The sequence below is a fragment of the Pipistrellus kuhlii genome, unplaced genomic scaffold (assembly GCF_014108245.1).
Source record: "Pipistrellus kuhlii isolate mPipKuh1 unplaced genomic scaffold, mPipKuh1.p scaffold_m20_p_16, whole genome shotgun sequence".
Lineage (NCBI taxonomy): Eukaryota > Metazoa > Chordata > Mammalia > Chiroptera > Vespertilionidae > Pipistrellus > Pipistrellus kuhlii.
This window is the reverse complement of record NW_023425471.1, coordinates 29,650,110-29,672,467: the sequence shown is the minus strand read 5'-3', so window position 1 is coordinate 29,672,467 and position 22,358 is coordinate 29,650,110. Positions and strand designations below refer to the sequence as shown.

The following is a 22,358-nucleotide window of genomic DNA, read 5'->3' as shown; positions in this document are numbered from 1 at the left end:
GTATAGTGATGGAGCAGCAAAGTATATACCTCTTATTATATGGCTGTCCTTAGCAACATTATCTGTTCGGAACAACAAGTGATAGGTTCAAGACTTTCACTGTTATTCATAAAGCTTAGTATTTTTTCCAGTACTTTTTCCCTTTGGTACCTGAAGAACTTTGTAGGGATGGAAATAAAACTCCATAGCAATACCATCTGAACATCCATATGCACTATAAGCATAGCTCATAATTTGGTGGCCATGGCAGTTAAACTGTCAATTGGCATAAAATTTCTTTTTAAGGCATTAATGGTGGAGGAAGCAATGCCATTGTGAGCCTTCCTCTTTAAGTATGTCATCTAAAGAGCCATTATCACTATTCTGACATCCTAAAGCCATGGTCCGCAAACTGCGGCTCGCAAGCCACATGTGGCTCTTTGGCCCCTTGAGTGTGGCTCTTCCACAAAATACCACGGCCTGGGTGAGTCTATTTTGAAGAAGTGGCCTTAGAAGAAGTTTAAGTTTAAAAAATTTGGCTCTCAAAAGAAATTTCAATAGTTGTACTGTTGATATTTGGCTCTGTTGACTAATGAGTTTGACGACCACTGTCCTAAAGGATTGATTGAGCAAAAGGTGAAAATAAAATTTAAATCCTTGGATTTAGGAAATCAAACTAGTTAAGGATTATCAGTTTAGAGCCAAATAAATCAAGGTTCCAATCTAAGCTTTTTCTCTTACTGATATGTCACCTTGCATAAATCACATACGCTCTTGGAGCATCAGGTTAGTCACCTATATAGAGAATTTCTTATTAGAATTAAAAGAGATAGAAATATGAAAAATGGACTGTGAACATCAGTAATTTATATAACTTCTAGACCACAGTGTAGAAAAATAAGTATGAGATCTCCATGTATTCTTTTTTTCTCTGCTGTGTGGCATCATGATTAGTCTGAATCTCTGGGAAACTAGGGGGAGAAGAACCTCTTCATCCCAATTCTCATGAAGTTTGAGAAATAAACCTTTGTTGTGTTAAGCCACTGTTGTTTCGGGGTTAGTATCTATCCTAGCATATCATTAGCCTAACTTGGCAAGTGCACCTAAAGGCCCTCAGAGTTAAGCAACAGAATCATTGGAATGCTGGTTGAAATACATATTATATGTGGTAAAACTATATTTGGGGCAGACAGGAAATAGATAGTGGACATTATGATGGTAAGAGGTAACCACTCAATTATCATACCAGAAAGGCAATAGATAATGGCTAATATGCACATCAAGAAATGCTCAACATCATTAACCAGTAGGGAAATGTAAATCAAAACCATAATGTGATTCCATTTCATACCCACTAAGATGGCTATAATAGAAATTACGGGCAATAACAAGTGTTGGTGAGAATATGGAGAAATTGGAACCTTTGTACACTACTGATGGGGTTGTCAAATGCCACAGTCACTTTTGGAAAACAATTTGGTAGTTTCTCAAAAAGTTAAAGATATCCCTGGCTGGTTGTGTTCAGTTGTTAGAGCGTCAGCCTGAAGACTGAAGTGTTGCAGGTTCAATTCTGGGTCAAGGACACATACCTTGGTTAAAATTTGAACCTGGGCCTTGGTAGGGGCGTGAGGGGAAGAAAGCCAATCAATGTCTCACATTGATGTTTCTCTCTTTCTCTTTCTTTTCTCTCTTCTTCCCACCCTCCTCCCTTCCTTCCATCCTCTCTAAAAAAAAAATCAATGGAAAAAATATCCTCTGGTGAGGATTTTAAAAAGTGTTAAAGATAGAGTCATCATATGACCTAACAATTCCAGATATATATATATCTCCAAAAAAATTAAAACATACTCACACACAAAACGTTTTCACTGTTAGATGATACTAGAGGCCTGATGCATGTGTGTGTGTGTGTGTGTGTGTGTGTGTGTGTGTGTGAAAGAGAGAGAGAGAGTCCCTCAGCCCAGACTGCATCCTCTCCATCTGGGATCCCTCTCACAATCCAGAACTGTTGGCTCCCAACCACTCACCTGCCTGGTTGACCCTAACTGCTTCTGCCTGCCAGCCTGATCACCCACTAACCATTCCCCTACCAGCTTCATCAATGCCAAATGACTTCCCTGCTGGCATGATTGCCCCTAACTGCTATCCCTTGCCAGCCTGGTCACCCCTAACAGCCCGCCCATGCAGGCCTGGTTGCCCCTAACAGCCCTCCCTTGCTGGCCTCGTCACCCCTAGTTGCTCTGCCTTTCCAGCTTGTTATCCTCTAACTGCCCTCCTCTGCCAGCCGGGTTGCCTCCAATTGCCCTCCCCTGCAGGCCTAGTTGCCCCTAATTGTCTTCCCCTGCAGGCCTAGTTGCCCTCAACTGCCCTACCCTGCTGGCCTGGTCACCCTTAACTGCCCTCCCTTGCCATCCTGGTTGGCCCTAACTCGCCTCCCTTGCCAGCCTGGTCACCTCTAACTGTCCTCCCCTGCAGGTCTGGTCACTCCCAACTGCCCTCCCCTGTAGGCCTTGTTCCTCCCAACTACTGTCCCCTGCCAGCCTGGTCACCCCTAATTTCTCTCCCCTGCTGGGCCAGTCACCCCCAACTGTCCTCCCCCGCTGACCTGGTCACCCCTAACTTCCCTCCCCTGCCAGCCTGGTGACCCCTAACTGCCCTCCCCTGCCGGTCCAATTGCCCCTAACTGTCCTCCTCTGAGGCCTAGTTGAATCTAACTGCCCTGCCCTGGTGGCCTGGTCGCCCCCAACAACCCTCCCCTACTGGCCTGGTTGCCCCTAACTGTCCTCCCCTGAGGCCTGGTCATGCCCAACTCCCCTACCAGCTTCATCAATGCCAAACGACTTTCCTGCTGGCATGATTGCCCCTAACTGCCATCCCTTGCCAGTCTGGTCACCCCTAACTGTTCTCCCCTTCAGGTCTGGTCACCCTCAACTGGTCTCCCCTGCAGGCCTTGTTCTTTCCAACTGCCATCTCCTGTCAGCCCAGTCACTCCTAACTGCCCTCCCTTGCCTGCCCGATTGCCCCTAACTGCCCTCCCCTGAGGCCTGGTCACCCCTAACAGCCCTCCCCTGCAGGCCTTGTCACCTCCAACTGCTCTCCCCTGTGGGCCTGTTCACCCCTAACTGCCCTCCACTGCAGGCCTGATCACCCACAACTGCCCTCCCCTGCCAGTCAACTTTGGCAGCCATCTTATGTCCACCTTGGGGCTGCCTCATGACCACATGAGGGAAGCCATCTCCTGTGTTAGAGTGATGGTCAATTTGCATATTATCTCTTTATTATATAGGATTATATAGAGAGAGAGTGTGTGTGTGTGTGTGTAATGTAAAGAGAATAAATCCTAAGAGTTCTCCACACACAGAAAAAAAATGTTTTCTTTTTCTTTTCACTGTATCTATTTGAAGTGATAGATGCGAATTAAACCATACTGTGGTAATCATTTCACGGTATATATAATTCTAATCATTGTGCTGTGTACCTTAAACTTACATAGTGGTATATGTTAATTATATTTCAATAAAACTAGAAATAAAATTTTCTTTAACAAAATAAAAAAATCTTTGCTTTTTCCAACATAAATTAACTAGAATATCAAATACTACACACTTGTGTTTTCTTTAAACCAGACACACACAAAAAATTGAATTTATAATACACCTTCATTAGCATGCTCTGAGGTTATCTACATAATAAACTAAGGCAGAATCATCATTTTTATACTTGTAAATTTCATATTTTGACCTAATAGTTTATTTTTAAAAAGCAAATAAAACATCTTTATAAGTGGGCACTGTTGGAGAAACTAAGATAGTGGCATAGGTAAGCACCTAAACTGCTGCCTTACACAACAATTTCAAAACTACAACTAAAAGACAGAATGGACATCATCCAGAACCATGGGAAAGCTGGCTGAGTAGAAATTCTACAACTAGAAGGAAAGAGAAAAGCTTACGGAAAATCTAAAGAGCTGCAAAGGACTGAGGTACAGAGACATGTGCACAGAGAGGAAGGGTGGCTGAGTGCCTGGCTGGTTTTCTCTGGTGGGAGGGGGAAGGAAGCCCCTGACTGCACTGAACCCCAGTTCCGACTGCACTGAACCCCAGTTCTGGCCAAAACCCCATGGACCCAGGCTCATACGGGTGGAATCTGGACTGTCAGGTAGAGAGAAAGGCACACGGAGACTCGGAGACTCCAGGTAGCCGAGGCGGGCAGGGGTCTAGGGGCAAGTGTGCAAGAGTGCACACAGAGAAGACTGACTGCGGAAGTTGCTGCAGACTTTCCCTAGTGGAAGGGAGTCAGAAGCTCTTAACTGCACTGAACCTCAGTTCCAGGTGAGCCCCTGGGGACTCATGCTGTTTTTGGGGAAATCTGGACTGTCAGGCAGAAACTCAGGGGAGCCGCAGAAGGCAGAAGTCTGGAGGCACGCACACAAGGGCAGGGCTGAAGGGAAGCCAAGACTGTCTGCTCAGTCCTGAGACTTCACCCCATCCAAGCTGAGCACAGAGGCTTTTGCAATTTTTCAAGTCTGGTCCTATAAGGCTATCTCCAGCACAGGTCCCCTGGCACAGACACAGCTGATACTCACAGACAATTGGTCTGGAAGTCAATTCTTCCCAGTGATACCCACAACAATCAAGACTTAACTACAACAAGGCTGTACACACAGTCCACAAAGGGGTGCACCAAGAGTGTCCACCTCAGGTAACTGGGGAGGCTGACCCACTGGGACATATAGGACACCTAGCACGCAGAGCTACCCTACCAACTCAGGGAAGCAGCAAAATGTGGAGACAAAGAAACAGATCACAAATGAAAGAAATGGAGGAAAACAAATGACCAGATATAGAGTTCAAAACCATGGTTATAAGGTATTTCAAGAATTTCCTAGAAAAGACAATAAATTTAGTGAGACCCTCGAGTATATGAAAAAAGACCAACTAGAAATTAAACATACACTGACTGAAATAAAAAAATATTATACAGAGACCCAACAGCAGACTAGAGGAACACAAGAATCAAGTCAAAGATTTGAAATATTGTACAAAGAAGCAAAAATCACTCAACCAGAAAAGCAAAAAGGAAAAAGATTCCAAAAAGTTGAAGATAGTGTAAGAAGCCTCTGGGACAACTTCAAGCTTACCAACATCAGAATTATGAGGGTGCTAGAAGAAGAGAGAGAGCAAGATACTGAAAACCTATTTGAAGAAATAATGACAGAAAACTTCCCCCACCTAGTGAAAGAAATAGACTTACAAGTCCAAGAAGCTCACAGAACCCTAAACAAAAAGAATCCATAGAGGAACACACCAAGACACATCATAATTTAAATACCAAGAGTAAAGGACAATGAGAGAATATTAAAAGCAGCAAGAGAAAAATTGTTACATACAAAGGAGCATCCATACGATTGTCAGCCGATTTCTCAACAGAAACTGTACAGGCCAGACAGGAATGGCAAGAAATATTCAAAATGATGAATAGGAAGAATCTATTGTACAACCAAGATTACTCTACCCAGCAAAGTTATTCAGAATTGAAGGTCAGATAAAAAGGCTCACAGACAAGAAAAAGCTAAAGGAGTCCATCACCACCAAACCAGGATTATATGAAATGCTGAAAGGTATTCTTTAAGAAGAGGAAGAAGAAAAAGTAAAGATAAAAATTATGAACAAGAAATACATATCTATCACAAGTGAACCTAAAAAACAAGGGAACTAAAAATCTGAGGAACAGAATAAACTGGTGAATATAATAGAACCAGGGGCATAAAAAGGGAGTGGACTGATAATTCTCTGGGGGAAAGGGATATGGAGGTGCAGGAAGAGACTGGACAAAAATCATACACCTATGGATGAGGACAGTGGGGATAGGTAAGGGCAGAGGGTGGGGTGGAAACCGGGTGGAGGGGAATTATAGGGGAAAAGGAGAAACAATTGTAATAATCTGAACAATAAAGATTTATTAAATTTAAAAAAGAAAAAATCTACATGAATGTTCAGAACTGATACATGCTACAGTATGGATAAACCTTGAAAACATGCTAGAAGTCAGATATAAGAAGCCGTATATTGTGATTCCTTTCATATGAAATGTCTAGAATAAGCAAATCTATAGAGACAGAAAATAGATGTTTCTTCCAGATTCTGGTGGGGAGTGGGAATGCAGTAGATGCTAATGGGCATGGGGTTCTTTTTAGGGTGATGAAATGCCCTAAAACTAGATAATTGGGATGGTTTCAGAACTCTGTTAATACACTAAAAAACCCACAATAAATAGTGTGCCTTAAGTGTGCACAATTTTTTAAAAATATATTTTATTGATTTTGTACAGAGAGGAAGGGAGAGAGATAGAGAGTTAGAAACACTGATGAGAGAGAGTCATCGATCAGCTGCCTCTTGCACACCCCCTACTGGGGATATGCCCTCAACCAAGGTACATGTCCTTGACTGGAATCGAACCCAGGACCTTTCAGTCCCCAAGCCGATGCTCTATCCATTGAGCCAAACTGGTTTCTGCAAGTGTGCACAATTTTGAGGCTCAATTTTGTGGTATGTAAATTACACTTTGATGATGAATCCATTTAAAAAGGAAACAGCAGAGGAGGATCCAAGATGGCTGCTCAGGTAAACACCTAACCGCAGCCGCACACAACAATTTCAATAAAATACAACTAAAATATAAAATGGACATTGCCCAGAGCTATAGGTAGTCGACTGACTGAAAATTCTACAACAAGAAGGAAAGAGAAAACCAGAAGGAAAATCAGAGGAGCTGTAAAAGCCTAAGGTACGGAGACATGCTGCTCGCGCACAGAGAGGACGGAGCCAGAGAGGAGGGGGAGGCTGAGTTCCTTGCTGGCGTTCCCTAGCAGGAAGGAAATAAAAGCCCCGGACTGGGCCGAACCCCAGAACCTGCAGCGCTGAGCCCCAGTTCTGGGCCAGACCCTGGGGACCCAGGCTCAGGCAGGGGGAGACGGGGCTGTAGGTGGAATCCCAGGGGAGCGGTGAGAGGCGGAGACCCCAGAGTCACGCACATTGCGTGCAGAGGACGGAATGTTGACTCTGATGCTGGATTGCCCTAACAGGAAGGAAAAGCTCCAGCTGTGCTGAGCCCCAGTTCAGACTGTTCTGAACCCCAGTTCTAGGCCAGACCCTGGGGACCCAGGCTCAAACAGAGGGAGACGGGGCTGAGAGGCGGAATCCCAGGGGAGTGGCGAAAGGCAGAGCCCCCAGAGTCGGGCACATTGCGCGCAGAGGACAGTCTGTTGACCCTGATGCTAGACTGCCCTAGCGGGAAGGAGACAAAAGCTCCAGTCTGGGAAGAACGTGATGAGGAGCGGGAGCTGCTGCTGGCACCAGCAAGCTGGGCGCCAGCAAGGAGCCAGGTGACAGGGCCCCTGGGGGGGAGGTGCCACTGGTCACGGGCCACAGAGCCGAGGCCGGGGGCTGCTTCCTGGGCGGCGCCGACCCCGGCAACAGGCTGAAGCTGCGCAGAAGGCCGCGGAGCACAAAGGGGCGCCACAGGCCAGCCTGCTGAGCTTCCAAGACGAGGAGGAAGAAACCGAAGAAGTTTTCAATGTGAAGAAATCAAGTTATAGCAAAAGATAGTAAAATTACTTAAGAAAGAATACAAAGAAGATCTGAAAAAATCAAAGACTAAGACAGAACTCAACTCAGCAGCCAACATTGCAACATAAATGCATTAAAAAAAAAAAAAAGACAGAATGTTAGAGCAGCGACGGCAAGGCCCAGAGTGGCCAGACCCAGGGCAGTGGCAGCCAGGCCTGGGGCAGCAGCAGCCAAGCCAGGAGCAGCCAGGCTGCGAGTGGCCAGGCCTGGAGCGGCTGGGTCGGGAACATCCAGGCCCCAAGCAGCAGCAGCCGGCCTGGAGCGGCCAGGCCCGGAGCGGCCGGGCCCGGAGCGGCCGGGCCCGGAGCAGCTGGGTCAGGAGCAGCCAGACCCAGAGAAGCAGAAGCCAAACCTGGAGCAGCCAGGCCAGGAGCGGGCAGGCCTGGAGCTGCCGGGCCCAGAGCAGCCAGGCCCAGAGCAGCTGGGTCGGGAGCAGCCAGGCCCGGAGCAGCAGCTAAGCCCGGAGCAGCCAGGCAGGGAGCAGTCAGGCAGGGAGCGGCCGGGCCCGGAGCAGCAGCAGCCAAGCCCGGAGCAGCCAGGCCGGGAGCGGCCAGGCCCAGAGTGGCCGGGCCCGGATCCGCTGGGCCCAGAGAAGCCGGGCCCAGAGCAGCTGGGTCGGGAGCAGCCAGGCCCAGAGCAGCGGGGTCGTGAGCTTCCAGACCCGGAGCAGCAACATCCAGGCCCGGAGCAGCGGCAGTGGCCAGACCCGGAGCAGCTGATTGTGGAGCAGAACAGAGCAGCAGAGGCCAGGCCCAAAGCAGCCAGGCCCGGAACAGCTCGCTCTTCACCTGCCCATGCCCCAGGGCTGCTTCTCAGACATGGCTGGAAACTTTTGGGGGAACTTGAGGGTCTGCTGAATCAAGTGATGAAGGCTTAGATCTGGATGTGTTGAGTTATTATAACGCTGGGGTGTTGATCTGTGAGTGCCTTGTGTGGGGTCTGGATGAGGTTGGTTGATGTATTTGGAAGTGTCTTTTTTGTGAAGTGTATCCTTGGGCATGTGGAGGTATTATTGATTTGAGAAAATACTAAGTAATTGATTTACTACCTGAAAAATTTGAAGTTCTGAAAGTTTAAGGTCTCTTGCCAAAAAGAGGTTTTAAAGCTAACACCTTAATTTTAATGGAGAAAGGAGAGGACAAGCCCTTCCCACCCAGAACAGGTAATCCAGTTCCAGCCAGCAGCTATCTTAAAACAATGTGTTCATTTACATTTGAATGGCTATGCCTTTTGATAGCCTGAGGGCAAGTTTATATGTAAACAAGTTTGCTTCTCAGTTCCCAGGGCAGAAAAAACAAGGTTTAAAATTATTAGATTTTAAAATTTATTCTTAAAAATATAAAAGTTTATTAATTAAAAAAACAAGGAAATTAACCTGATGAACAATATCAACTGTTGATTATAATAGAATCAGAGAAACGGGAGGGGAGTGGACTAACAATTCTCGGGGAAAAGGGGAGTTGTGGATGCGGGAAGAGACTGAACATAGACTGTGCACCTATGGATGAGGACAATGGGGGTTGGGGAAAGGTCAGAGGGTGAAGTGGGAACCTGATGGCTGGGGGAAGAAATGAGGAACCTTTGTAATAATATTAACAATAAAGATTGATTTAAAATAAATAAATAAAAAGGAAACAGCAGCCTAATCATATGATTCAGAAATACAGAGGCAAATATAAGTAGTCCAAAACATTATGGTAGTTGTCTCTGGAGAGTGAGAATGTGGAATGGCAAGGCAGACTAGAGTTTTTTGTGTGTTTATTTTTTTTCAGACTAGAGTTTTTAATAAATTCTTTTGCACTATTGGATTTTAAAATTTTGTACATATATCAATTTGGTAAAAAGTAAAATGAGCTAAAAGCACAAATAATGTTAAAAGAAAAAATCCTAAGAGTTCCCATCACCCAGAAAAAAATTTTTTTCTTTTCCTTTTTACTGTACCTGTACACACAGAGACATTGTGAGGACAGGTCAAAAGAGATCCTGGTGCATTGGATCTGAGGTGGGAGCCAGGATTCTGCATTTTCAAGATAGGAGATTTGGGTGCAGGTAATCTGCTAATAGCTAGAAAATGTTCAGAAACACTTCTATACCTAATGTTAAAAATCAGTGTATCTTGTAATCAATGTGATCTCCTGCTATGCTCCTTTTGGAGTAGCAAGTTTAAGTAACTAAAGAATGAAATTACATGCTTAAGGCTATGTATTCAATCAGGCCAAGAACTGGGCCAAGAATTGAGACCTTTTAACTCCATAATTAATGTATTGATTTTTAAGCTTCCATTATGTATTGTGGCTACCAAAATGAGTAAGATTTCTTTGCTTTGAAAAGTGCAAATCTAGTGGGGCAATTATAATGCCTAAAATATATTAATAAAGATTTTACAATGTATTTTTTTCACATTTCATGTCAGGATTAATACAGTTATAACACGAGAAGAGGTAGCTGCTTCACAGCTCAGTAGGGAATATAGTGGGGATTCAACTTACCAGGGACTCCAGGGAAATCAAAAGGGCTTTGTTACCTTAGGCCTTAGGGGGCCCTTAGGAGGATGCAGGGCCCATGAGAAGAGGCAGAGTGCCCAACAGATATGGTATGTTCCAAGAGAGAGTGGCACCTACCTCTCAGCTGTCTAGACTTATTCTCAGGCAAAATTGAGAACTTCCTCACCATACTCCAAGCATCTGACAGGGTTCTGGCCTTGCTAGTGCAGGTTGAGGTAGGAGCCAGCCCAACACAGCTCATACACTCAGTATCTCATCTGATTTCCACAGGCCTGAAGGCAATTTTTATTCCCATTTCACAGATGACAACACAATGGATCCATAACTGCCTGGTTGGATCCATAACTCCATCTTTGAGTCCCAGAGATAATGTGACGACAGGAATTCGAAGTGTCTCCACTAACTTCATAAACTCACTGAACAGTTATTTTGATTGCTTGGTATATACACTGAGTGGCCAGATTATTACGATCTCTGAACTCATAATAATCTGGCCAGTCAGTGACTGTGTGTGTGTGTGTGTGTGTGTGTGTACACACACACATTTTAGAGGCTCGGTGCATAAATTTGTGCATGGGTGGGGTCCGGCCAGCCTGGCCAGGGGGAGGGGACATGGGCGGTTGGCTGGCCTGCCTGCTGGTCTAACTCCTGGTTGAGGGGACAATTTGCATATAAGCCTTTTATTATATAGGATATATACTGAGTGGCCAGATTATTATGCATTCAGAGATCATAATAATCTGGGCACTCAGTTTGTTTTTCTACTTTTAAAAAATGTTTTATTTTTATTTATTTTTTTAAAAAAAATATATTTTATTGCCGAAGCCAGTTTGGCTCAGTGGTAGAGCATCGGTCTGCGGATTGAAAGGTCCCAGGTTCGATTCTGGTCAAGGGCTTGTATCTTGGTTGTGGGCACATCTCCGGTAGGGGGTGTGCAAGAGGCAGCTGGTCGATGTTTCTCTCTCATCAACGTTTCTAGCTCTATATCTCTCTCCCTTTCTCTCTTAAAAATCAATAAAAATATATTTTAAAAAATAAAAAAATAAAAAATATATTTTATTGATTTTTTTTACAGAGAAGAAGGGAGAGAGATAGAGAGCTAGAAACGTCGATGAGAGAGAAACATTGACCAGATGCCTCTTGCACACCCCCTACCGGGGATGTGCCCACAACCAAGGTACATGCCCTTGACCGGAATCGAACCTGGGACCTTTCAGTCCGCAGACCGATGCTCTACCGCTGAACCAAACCAGCTTCGGCAAAAAACATTTTATTTTTTATTATTTTTTATTTTATGACAAAGTAATATGTTTTTAGGGGGAAATGTGCAAATGAGAAAGCATAAGCTCCTCCACTGTCACCACACAGAGAAAATCATTATTCCTCCTTTGGTCTACTGTTCCATAAGTTTTCATACACATGGATGTATCATGTAACTTTTTCCCCAAAAAAAACTGGCTGATACAGTATATGCAGTTCTGAAAACTATTTATTATTTTTACAATGTACCAGGAACATATATGCCATGCACATGGGTGAAAATCCCCTACTAAAACAGAGAGCACTGTGCAGTTGGATCAAAAGGCTGCTGGTAACAAGGGTGATGCCTAAAGTAAAGTATCAGCATGAAGGTAAAGCACATCGCCTGGCAAATGCTTGCCAGGGAAAGCAGGGTTGGCAATATTCCCATCAGAGAAATTGATTTAAAGGCAAAGGCATTAAATGTATGGACTGTCTTCAAGGTCTCTGTGGCCCCTACCTCCACCCTTCACTCCCCTGACACCCTGTTGGCCCCTTGGGAAGAATGGATCCTGTACATCTCTTTGCATCCAGTGAAAACTACCTGTTTTCTGCCTTTTCCTGAGCTCTTCCCGAAGCCTTGCTACATTTCCATATTCTCTCATCCTCTCCTCAATGCCCACATGCCTTTTCCGTAAGTCCTCCTGATAGTCCTTGAGGGAATCATCCATCCACCTGTCTGTTTTTCGCTTTCCTTTCTAGGGCACATACTCTTCAGCCGGGCATTTTCCAGCAGCTTGCAGCTGGTTTGGCTTGGGGTTCTGGCTTGCCCTCAATGCGAACTTTTCCCTCACCTTGGGACTTGCTCTGCTTTTCTTGTTTCCCCTCAGCATCTGGCTGTCCTTGATCTTGGAGCTTTCCCTCGTGCTCTGGCTTCTTCTCCACTTCTGGCTTTTTCCTTCCTGTCTGACTTTCCTTCATCCTCTGTATCTATTTTATCTTCTGGCTTTCCCTCGCTTTCCTTCATTTTCATTATAGAGTTTTTTCATGTTGAGATGTTCCCTCCTTTGCCTAGGAGGCAAAGAGGAGACAAAGGAGACTGAGGACTTAGGTGGTGGAATGAAGGTCCTGATACTTACCTTTATGACGCAGGGGTTTCCTCACAGGATCCTAACATTCAGGTGCACTCCCACCCATACTTTTTTCTCCTTTTCGTCCCACTCCACACATGTTTGCATGAACCAGCCTTACAGCAACTACCATATGTGCTTCTCCGTGTATTTAAGCGGAGTGTGCTGAGAAGTGTGCAAAAACAAATGTGTCCCTAAACTTTGCTCTGGCCTTAGGTGTTCCCATAACAATTTTAACTGGGTAGTCCCCAACTTACAATGACCTGCAAGAATCCTGACTGGTTTCTTTTTTGCCTTCCCTGTAATTGTAAGACTTACAGATCTACAGACACAACAACAATGACCAGTTCTCAGATTTCAGGGGTACTCAAATATTTTCAAGAGGCTTCACAGATGCCACACAACCATCTCTCACTTCCTTGTTCTCCCCTGCTATCCTCACCAGCATAAAGCACCAAGTTCTTCAGGTCCCGACAGAGGCAATAGATTCTGAGCCTGCAGTAGGAAAACTTAGAAGAGAGGTGGCAGGAGATGGCCTCCTCAACTTCTGCTCAGACTTAAATCACTCCTCCTCCCAAGGGTCTTGGGGTGGCTGCCTTTCCCACTGACCTGTACTGCTCCTGCGAGTCTTTCCTTTTCTTCTGCAATCACAGCTCTGAAGACCTGTAGCGAGACAGAAGACAGATGGTGAAGGAGGGATTGCGAAGTGAATGACTGGTAACAGGGACACTGACTCTTTTTGGACTATACTTGTTCAAGCTTTCCCAATTCCTGTTACCTGTGCCCTTTTCCCTTGGGCCTCTGATCCCCCTCTACTGTACCCCCATAACAGCCTCCATTTTTCTACCACTGGGCAAAGACAGATAAAAATTATTCCCAAAGTGTTTCTATATTTTTGAATCCTCCTCCCAAAGTTCCACCTCACTTTTTCTTGCACTAAAATCAGTGAGGTTCAGGACAGTGGTGTTCAGAAGGCAGACCATCTTGTGCTCAGGTTTCTGCCTTCCAAGCTCCCTACCCCAGGGTGTCCAGATAGCACAAAGCCCCCCACTTCTCTGAAAATGGTGATGGTAGAGTTAAGGGGCAGGGTAGAAATGTCCAGAGCATTCCTGCCACTCCCCCCTCTTCCACATACACAGAAAGATGACATTTTCCTACAATGCAAGAGACAAATTATTTACAAACTCAGTAAAAATTTAGGTCTATGCTACCTCCTCTTAGCCCTCCCTAATTCAGAAGCTATTCCTCCACAACAGGGAGCTGGACTCCACAGATTGAACCTCTATCACCCTCATAGGCAGCACCTGGCCACCTAAACCCCCATCCCACGTGCACGTGCACGTGCGCGCGCATACACAAATACATGCGCGCGCGCGCGCGCGCGCACACACACACACACACACACACGCACGCACGCACGCACGCACCACACACGCACGCACCACATACACACACACAACACAATTTTTGGCTCCAAAATGAGCGGAAGGTGGGGAAGATATACTGAGGGCACAGTCTTTTTCAGGGGTCCGCCCCACCCCCACCCCCCAATCCAGAGATATCAGGATTTGCCCTCCTCCAGCCATCCAGCAGGGATCAGGCCACTTCCTTGCCATCCTCTTCAAACAGCAACCCCCGCCCCTCCCCCCTCACACACACACTCCCTCTATCAGATTGCCTGCCTCCTAGGACATCCTAATTGATACTCATCCTCAACCCATGTCCCCTCTCCATCTCCTCCCACCAAATCCTCCATTTCGTGCATAGGCATCAGGGGAGGGGCAGAGAGAATTGAGTCATGGACCCTCTCTGGTATTTGCCCTCTGCCACCCCCACCTCAGGGGTCAGCAGGCAGCAGTGGATTTATAGCCTTCCCAGAGAGATGCCTCCTTCTCATATTTCTTGCTGCCCTTAAGCCTGCACTTATCCAGAAAAATAAGAGATGCTACCCAGATCTCTCTCACAACATTCACTCAATTTTCTGCGCCAAAATGAATGGGGGTGAGAAAGAGGTTGCATCTGTAAAGCAGACTAGATCCTCTAGCGTCTAGCCTCGATCCGTCACCAATCCTACTTCAAGGTTACTCCCCCACACAGACAGACACACACTCTTGTACCGACCTGCTATGGGGCAGTTGGCACCGCTGACCCTCAGTCTAAAAATCTTTCTCCATGGAAATAAGGAACGTACCTGGAAGAGAGAGACTTCTGTATACATCGGCTCCTGATCACGTGAGGGAAACGTCACCAGTGGGCTCGGGTCCCTTGTTCCCCTCCCATCAGGAGAAAGTGCGTCAGGAGCCAGCCTTTTCTTCTTTCATTATCCCCCTTCCCCTCCCACTCCCTTCCTTCACTAACCCTCTCCCCTTGCCCCCTGCCCCTCCCGCTCCTTTCCTCTGGCTTGTGACCCTGTCACTCATTTTAGCTTTTCTTAATCCCAGAGGTCAACTGCGGCCCCTTCTCCCTGAGGTATGTGTTCTGTTTCATCAAGGAAGGGCTGCATCTTCTCTGAAGAATTTTTCTTTCTCTTCACTGACCTTGGAGCATCTATGCCTGTAATATATTTCTCACGCAGCTATGGATGGATGCTCATTCCTCCTGTCCTCTGGACCTTCACATAATAGCTACAGAGTGGATTCTCAGATAAGAAAGCAGCTAGTTAAAATACTAGAGATTTTCTTTTCTTAGATTTTTTAGTTTTATTTAATGTACTACCCTCAGCATGGGTTGCTCTTTATTTAATTTAAAAGGTTTTGATTTTTTAAGGAACTCAGATATTGAGGATCAACTTCTGCTATTACAGGATATTTATGTAAAAGGAATATGATACAGCTGATACATCCTGGTACCTTTGCTCCTTGCTTAAATAAATTCTTGAAGTGCATGAAAGGAAAATATGCTAATAAACATAATCTTATCCTTTACTCTCCAGTTTCTTTTTTAATGCTTCACAAAGTTTATAATCACTTTAAAATGCCTTGAAGAAGGTAATATCACAGTATCTCTCTTTTTAAAAGGTTTTTGGTTTTTGTGGCATGGTAATTTCTTTTAATCTTTTTTTCCAAATGTTTCTTTTATTGTTATTCTATTACAGATGTCTCCCATTTTTCTTCCCTTTGCCCCCCCTCCATCCTGCCTCTGCCCCTCCTAGGCCTTAACCACACTATTGCCTGTGTCCATGGGCTATGCATACATACATATATTTCTTTGGTTGTTATCTTCCTGTCATCCCCTCTTCCTTCCCCTCTGAGATCTGTCAGTCTGTTCCATGTATCCATGCCTCTGGCCCTGTTTTCCTTGTCAGTTTATTTTGTTCTTAAGATTCCACATATAAGTGAAACCATGTGATAATTGTCTTTCTATGACTGGCTTATTTCATTTAGCATAATAGTCTCTAGGTCCATAGTATGGGTTACTCTTATTTTAAAAATTAAGTAAAGGTATTTTCATTTGAAGAAGGGGAAAAACCAATAAGATTCCAAAATTCTGAGACCAAGTTAAGTTCATAACATTAAATTTTACTCGATAGAACATTTGATTGGCTACATACAAAATGTTTTTAGTTTTTACAAATAGCTTGTTCTGTTACGTTTTAATTTTCCCAAACAATGCCCAAGTGCTAAGTAGACTTGCTGGAATCTAATGGTTGACACATATTACTCTCAAAAATTTGGCCGATGGCTATTTTTATTCAAAGATTACTCTATGAGCAAAGGCAGCTGATGATCTCTGCCTTGTCAAGAAGGAAGGGATATGTTGTTTCCCAACCCCTTCTCTCCTTCCAAAGCCTCTCATCCTTTGTATTCAGGCACTTGACAGTTGCTCATTCCAAAAATATCCATAGAGAGGTGACCAAGATGATGACCTGAGTAAATGCCTTTGGCTCCTTCCCTCCCTCCCCCAAATTCCCACAGAGGCAATTCAACCCCAGCAGAGATGGGAATGCTGTTCTGACAACTGAAAACCAGAACAGGTCTCTTCTAGACCCCTGCTCTCTACCCTGCCAAATGGAAGCTTCCTTGACCCTGCCTACCACCTGACTTAGGAGATGCAGTCTGCTGGATCTCTCAACTTCAGTATCTTCACCTCCAGGGCACCTAAAAAGACCTCAGTCATGCTGTAAAGTTGCTGCCTGTTAGTCCATATTCACCCTGGCACCCTCTTAGCTAGGTTAGGCCGGTGTCTAAGGAACTCTGACATGCTGACCATACTGATTGACCTAAACCAGGTGCTTGCACCTGAGGAAGTCTGTACCCTATGAACTTGAGAAACCATGATACATGAGCAGCTTGACATCAAGAATAAGCAGAAGCTAGGAGGTAGACAAAGGACAGAGAGGAGGAGAAGATGCTACTTGGGAATGAGATAGAAAGTGGAAGACACAAATAGCTGAGCCATGTTAAAGGGAGAGGACTTACTCCTTGGGTTCAGGCATTCTTTTTTTTTTTAATTGTTATATCTATATCCTATATAATAAAAGCCTAAATGCTAAGTATTCTGTCATCCAGTTGGCCGTTCAATCAATCAAAGCGTTATATGCTAATAATATGCTAAGGCTGCTCAACTGCTTGCTATGATGTGCACTGACCACCAGGGAGAAGATGCTCTGACAAGTAGGTGAACTTGCTGCTGGGATCCAGCCCATCGGGACTGAGTGAAATGGGCTGGACACACCCTGGAGTCCTCCCATGGTCCCTCCCTGGCTGGCCAACCTCCCTCAGTCCCTCCCCAGCCCTGATCGTGCATTGGTGGGGTCCCTCAGACTGGCCTGCACCCTCTCACAATTCAGGACCCCTTGGGGGATGTCAGAGAGCCAGTTTCAGCCCAATCCCACAGACCAGGCCAAGGGACCCCACTGGTGCATGAATTCATTCACTTGGCCTCTAATATATATATCCCAGTGCGTGAAATTTGCAGGGGGGGCGGGGGGCAGAGATTTTCCCTCAGCCCAGCCTATACCTCTCCAATCTTGGACCCTTTGGGGATGTCGGACTTTCGGTTTAAGCCTGATCCCTCTCACAATCCGAGACCGCTGGCTCCTAACCATTCACCTGCATGCCTGCCTGATGGCCCCTAACCACTTCTGCTGCCAGCCTGATCACCCCTAACAGCTCTCTGCCAGCCTGATTGCCCCCAACTGCCGCCTCCACTGGCCTGGTTGCCCCTCATGGCCTCTCCGCCAGCCTGGTCACCTCATGCAGCCTGCTTGTTCAGTCGCTTGGTCATCCCTCACTAACCCCCCTGCCAGCCTGGTTGCCCCACACAGCCTACTTGTTCAGTCATTTGGTCACCTCTCAGGCCAGCCCTGGGCAGCTGGGCAGCTGCTATTCAAGACTTGCCTGTGCCCTGGGCTGGCCCTGGGTGGCTGGGGAGCTGAGGGAACTGGGGGACTCCAGAGGCAGGCAAGTGGAGCAGCTGGACCCGCCTGGGGGCAGGCTCAGCCTGCTGAGGGGACTGGGTGCTGCCATCTTGTGGCTGTGGGCATCTCCATCTTTGAGGACGTGGCACTCAAGTAGTATATTCCCTCCTTATTGGCTGTGGGTGCTATCATCTTTGTGAGGGTGAGATGGTCACTTAGTATACTCCCTCTTTATTAGATAGGATAGGCTTTCTTCTATTTTAATATATATGTTTAGTGCTATAAATTTCCCCTTGAGTACTTCTTTTGCCACATCCCACAAATTATCATATATTGCGTTTTCATTTTCACTCAGTTCAAAGTACCTTACATTTCCCTTTTGACTTCTTTGAGTTATTTATTCATGTGTTAGTTGAAGTTAAATTTAAATACTGGGTATATTCCAGAGATATTTCTGTTATTAGTTTCTCATTTAAATTCACTGTGCTCAGAGAACATACATTTTATTATTTGAATTCTGTAAACATTATTGAGACTTATTTTATGACTTTGAATATAGGCTGTCTTGGTAAATGTTCCATATATATGTGAAACACATGTTCATTCTACTGTCATTGGTGGCAAGTTTTACAATTGTCAACTAGCTAAGTTGGTTCATAGTGTTGTTCAAGACTTATATATACCTGCTGATTTTCTGTCTACTTGTTCTATTTTTTTTAGAAAGGGCGTTGAAATCTCTGACTGTAATTGTTGACTTGTCTGTTTCTCCTTACAGTTCTATCAGTTTTTGCTGCATCTATTTTGAAGCACTGTAATATGTGAATGTTTAAGATTGTTATGTCCTCTTGACAAACTCACCACTTAAAATTATGCAATGACTTTCTATGACCATATTATCCCTGATATTATTCTTTGCTCTGATAGTCACTCAAGCTTTGTTTTGATTTTGGTGTTAAGATTGTCCATCTTTTTCCATTCTTGTACTTGTATTTATTTGCATCTTTAAATTTAAAATAGGATTCATACAGGCAAATGTATTTGTGTCTTCTTTTTATATACAATCTGATAATCTCTGCTTTATAACCAAGGTGTTTAGACCATTTACATTAATGTGATTATTGGTATGTTTGTGTTTAACTCAACCACCTTGTTATTTGTTTCCATTTGTCCCATATGTTCTTTGTTCTCTTGTTCCTCTAACATTTTTTACTGAGAACACTAAAGATTTCATTTTATCTCTTAAGTTGGTTTTATTAGCTACAACATTTTTCATGGGTGAGGTTTTTAATACATTTTTAACATTTCAGAATCTACCTTCAAGTGATATCAATGTATAGAATAAGAACTTTAAAATTGTGTGCTTTTATTCCCCCTCTCCTGTCATTTGTGCTTTTACTTCCACATATATTATAGATCCTACAATACACAGTAATCTGGGGGCAACCACAAGGCTCACATTATTGTTTCTCCTCTCTCAGGAAACTTTCTTCCACTATCTAATGTTCAAAAATTGAAAAGTGCTTTTCATAAAATTTGTCAAGGTTTTGGCTGTTTTAATAGGGAGGTAAATATAATCCATTACTCCATTTTCATTTGAAGAATAAATGTGGCTTAATGTTTTAAATGATGGCCAATCATGAAGGCTTTATTTCACTTCAAACCAAAGAGCATTGCCTATGCCAGTGTTTCCCAAAGTGTGGTACGGGTACCCTCAGGGGTACGGGAAGAGTTTGGTGGGGGTACGCGTTGCACCGGAGTTTGGTGGGGATATGCACTGCACCGTGTTTAGCTGCGTCTTATTCTACGTTCTCATGAGTACGAGGGGTACTCAGCTTTACAAAAATTATAGAAGGGTACACATATGTCAAAAGTTTGGGAAATACTGGCCTATGCTATCTGGCCTTCCTGGAAGAGTCCTGTGTCTGTGCAGAATCCCTGCTCTGCTGATGACCAGAAAGTTCAAACTGCACTACTTTCTTTGGTCACAAGGTGGCGCATAAATCTATTTTCTGAATTTTCTTCAGTGGTGAGTCCTGGTGAGGCCAAGGAGGAGGCCCCAAGAAAGGTGACCAGCCTAAGAACAAAGAGGCAAGAGTGGGCAAGGCCAGGAAGCCGCTCCCCCCCCCCCTACCGCCCGTCCCCGCAACAGCCAGGCAAGGCCACAAAGGTCCTTCTGGTACGAATGGTCCCCATGGGAAGTCAAAGGTTAAAGACAGAAGGAACAGCTCAGCAGATGCAAGGCCTACAGGAAAACCAAAGCCGGTTCTCAGAGTTAAAAACCTATGGTCACCAAGGGTGAGAATGGTGTGGCTTCTGCAGCCAAAAAGAAGACAGGGAACAAGGTCCTTAAAGAAGTCTGTACCCTATGAACTTGAGAAACCCTGATACATGAGCAGCTTGACATCAAGAATAAGCAGAAGCTAGGAGGTAGATAAAGAGGGCCAGGGAAGGATCGAAAGCCAAAGCTGCTGCTGCTGCTCCTAAAGACAGTGGGTCCAAAGCAGTACCTATACCATTAGCCAGAAAGACAGAGGTCCCCAAGGAGGCCTGGCATACCAAGGCCTCGTCATCCAAAGGGACCAGTACGAAGGCAGAAGCCAAGAGCTAGAGGCAGGATGGAGAGACTAAGATTCTATGGGAGTTTTTATTCCCGAACAAACCATCACTCTATTTATTTTACTATTTATTTAACAATAAGGAATTCTTCAAAAAATAAAAAATTAAAAAATAAAAAGAACCAAGGGAAACTGGTTAGCAGAGAGCTCTCTCTCCAGAAACTACAATCTTAAACCTACCCTTCTCTGAGGCTTACAGGGCAACTTGGATCTGCCTACACATGGAAGAAATATACATTGGGAGGGGGGGCATATGTGTGTCTAACCCCCTATCATAATATCAATTCACATGTGAGCAAGCTTCCAGTTTCTCTCCATGACAGAACTGCTAAATATCCTGAGTTCAATGAAGATAGAATGCTTCTGCTTGCCATGGAGGCTGGTGCAAATACTGGCTATCAAGAGTAAGAAGTATGGTAAGGCATAAGCTTCTCTGTTCATCAGTTTTCTTTCCAACTTTAGTTTTTCTTTTTATAAACTTATGTCTTACATGAATGTGCCTATGTGTCGAGCACCTGAAAGAGGGAGGGTTTGGAATTACTTAAGCATCTGATTCATGGTGTCTAAGGTTTGCTGTGTTACATATTTTCACCTGTCAATTCACTATTTCCTTTGGTTTCCTAAGAGCTATTGTGATGTTATAGTCTAGAGTAGAGGTTGGCAAACTTTTTCTGTTAGGGTGGCCAGATAATAAATATGCAAGCTTTGCAGGCAGGCCATACTATTTGGCAACTATTCAACTCTGGCACTGCAGTGCAAAACCAGCCACAGACAAATGTAAATTAATAAGTATGGCTATATTCTATCAAAACCTTATAGCTACCAAATTTTGAATTTCATAGTTTTGCATGTCACAAAATAGTCTTAATTTTTGTAACCATAAAAAACATAAAATTTATTCTTAGCTCTTTGGCTTCCATCCCCCTCCCCCCCCCAAAAAAAAAACAACAACAACAACAAACAAACCAAAAAAAAAGCAATAGGCCAGATTTGGCTCATGGGCCCTAGCTTGCCTACTTGTTTTATTTATTTTAAAAAATATTTTTTTCTTGATTTAGAGAGGAAGAGGGAGATAGAAACATGAGTGATGAGAATCACTGTTAGGCTGCCTTCTGCCTCCTGCACAGCCCTACTGGGGAGCGAGCACACAACCCAGGCATATGCCCTGACTTCATAGTCAACCACTGAGCCATGCAGTCAGACTTGCTAACTTGTTTTAGAATCCTCACTTCTAAGTTTATTTCCACAAAAGACTTAATACATAAAATGCTTTTCACATATTTAGCACACTCTAAGGCAACTTATTTCCCAAGTTCTACTGGGACACTTAAACTGAATAGTTCTCTGTTGAACTTCTCATAAATATCTCTAGATTTGGGTGCCCATTGAATCTCCTGACATCCAATTTAGTATAATTCTTTATATTCATAGGTTTTAGGGTGCTGGCGTGAGGAACTATCAGATTGAAACTGAACTCTGTTGCCTCACATGTTTGTATACTCTAATGAACTAGGGAGGTTTCTTAGGAGAGAACTACACCAAGGAAAGAGAACCAGACAGAAAAGGTCTAACCATGTTGCTAAACACAGAGGGGATTTCTCCACACTTTATGAAATAGTGTGAGGATTCAATTCATTGGGAGTTTCAAAGAAATCAGTGTGACTTTCTTACCTTGAGGATTCCTGAACATCAATACCCAGTAGAATGGCAAAACAGCAGAGAAATAGAAGTACCTATTATTTCTTAGCTCAGGAGACTTGAGTATAGGACACCTGGCTTTAAGAAATTCCCCAAACAGTTGAAGGGAATATCTAAAGGTCATGCATATCCCAGTGGGAACAAGAGCTTACAAAAAGCTTTCAAACTTGGAGGATCCAAGATGGCTGCACAGGTAAACACCTAAC

At 44.4% G+C, this 22,358-nt stretch overlaps 1 protein-coding gene across 1 annotated transcript; it reads right to left on the bottom strand.

Moving 5' to 3' along the window:
- Window positions 1-11,582: 11,582 nt before the first annotated feature.
- TCEAL5 (transcription elongation factor A like 5) lies at window positions 11,583-14,818 on the bottom strand. Its single transcript, XM_036440025.2, is given in 6 exon segments — window positions 11,583-12,151; window positions 12,153-12,304; window positions 12,306-12,369; window positions 12,371-12,423; window positions 13,087-13,143; window positions 14,672-14,818. Coding segments are annotated over 6 exon segments (675 nt in total). The 5' UTR covers window positions 14,699-14,818; the 3' UTR covers window positions 11,583-11,829.
- Between the last annotated feature and the right edge of the window lie 7,540 nt (window positions 14,819-22,358).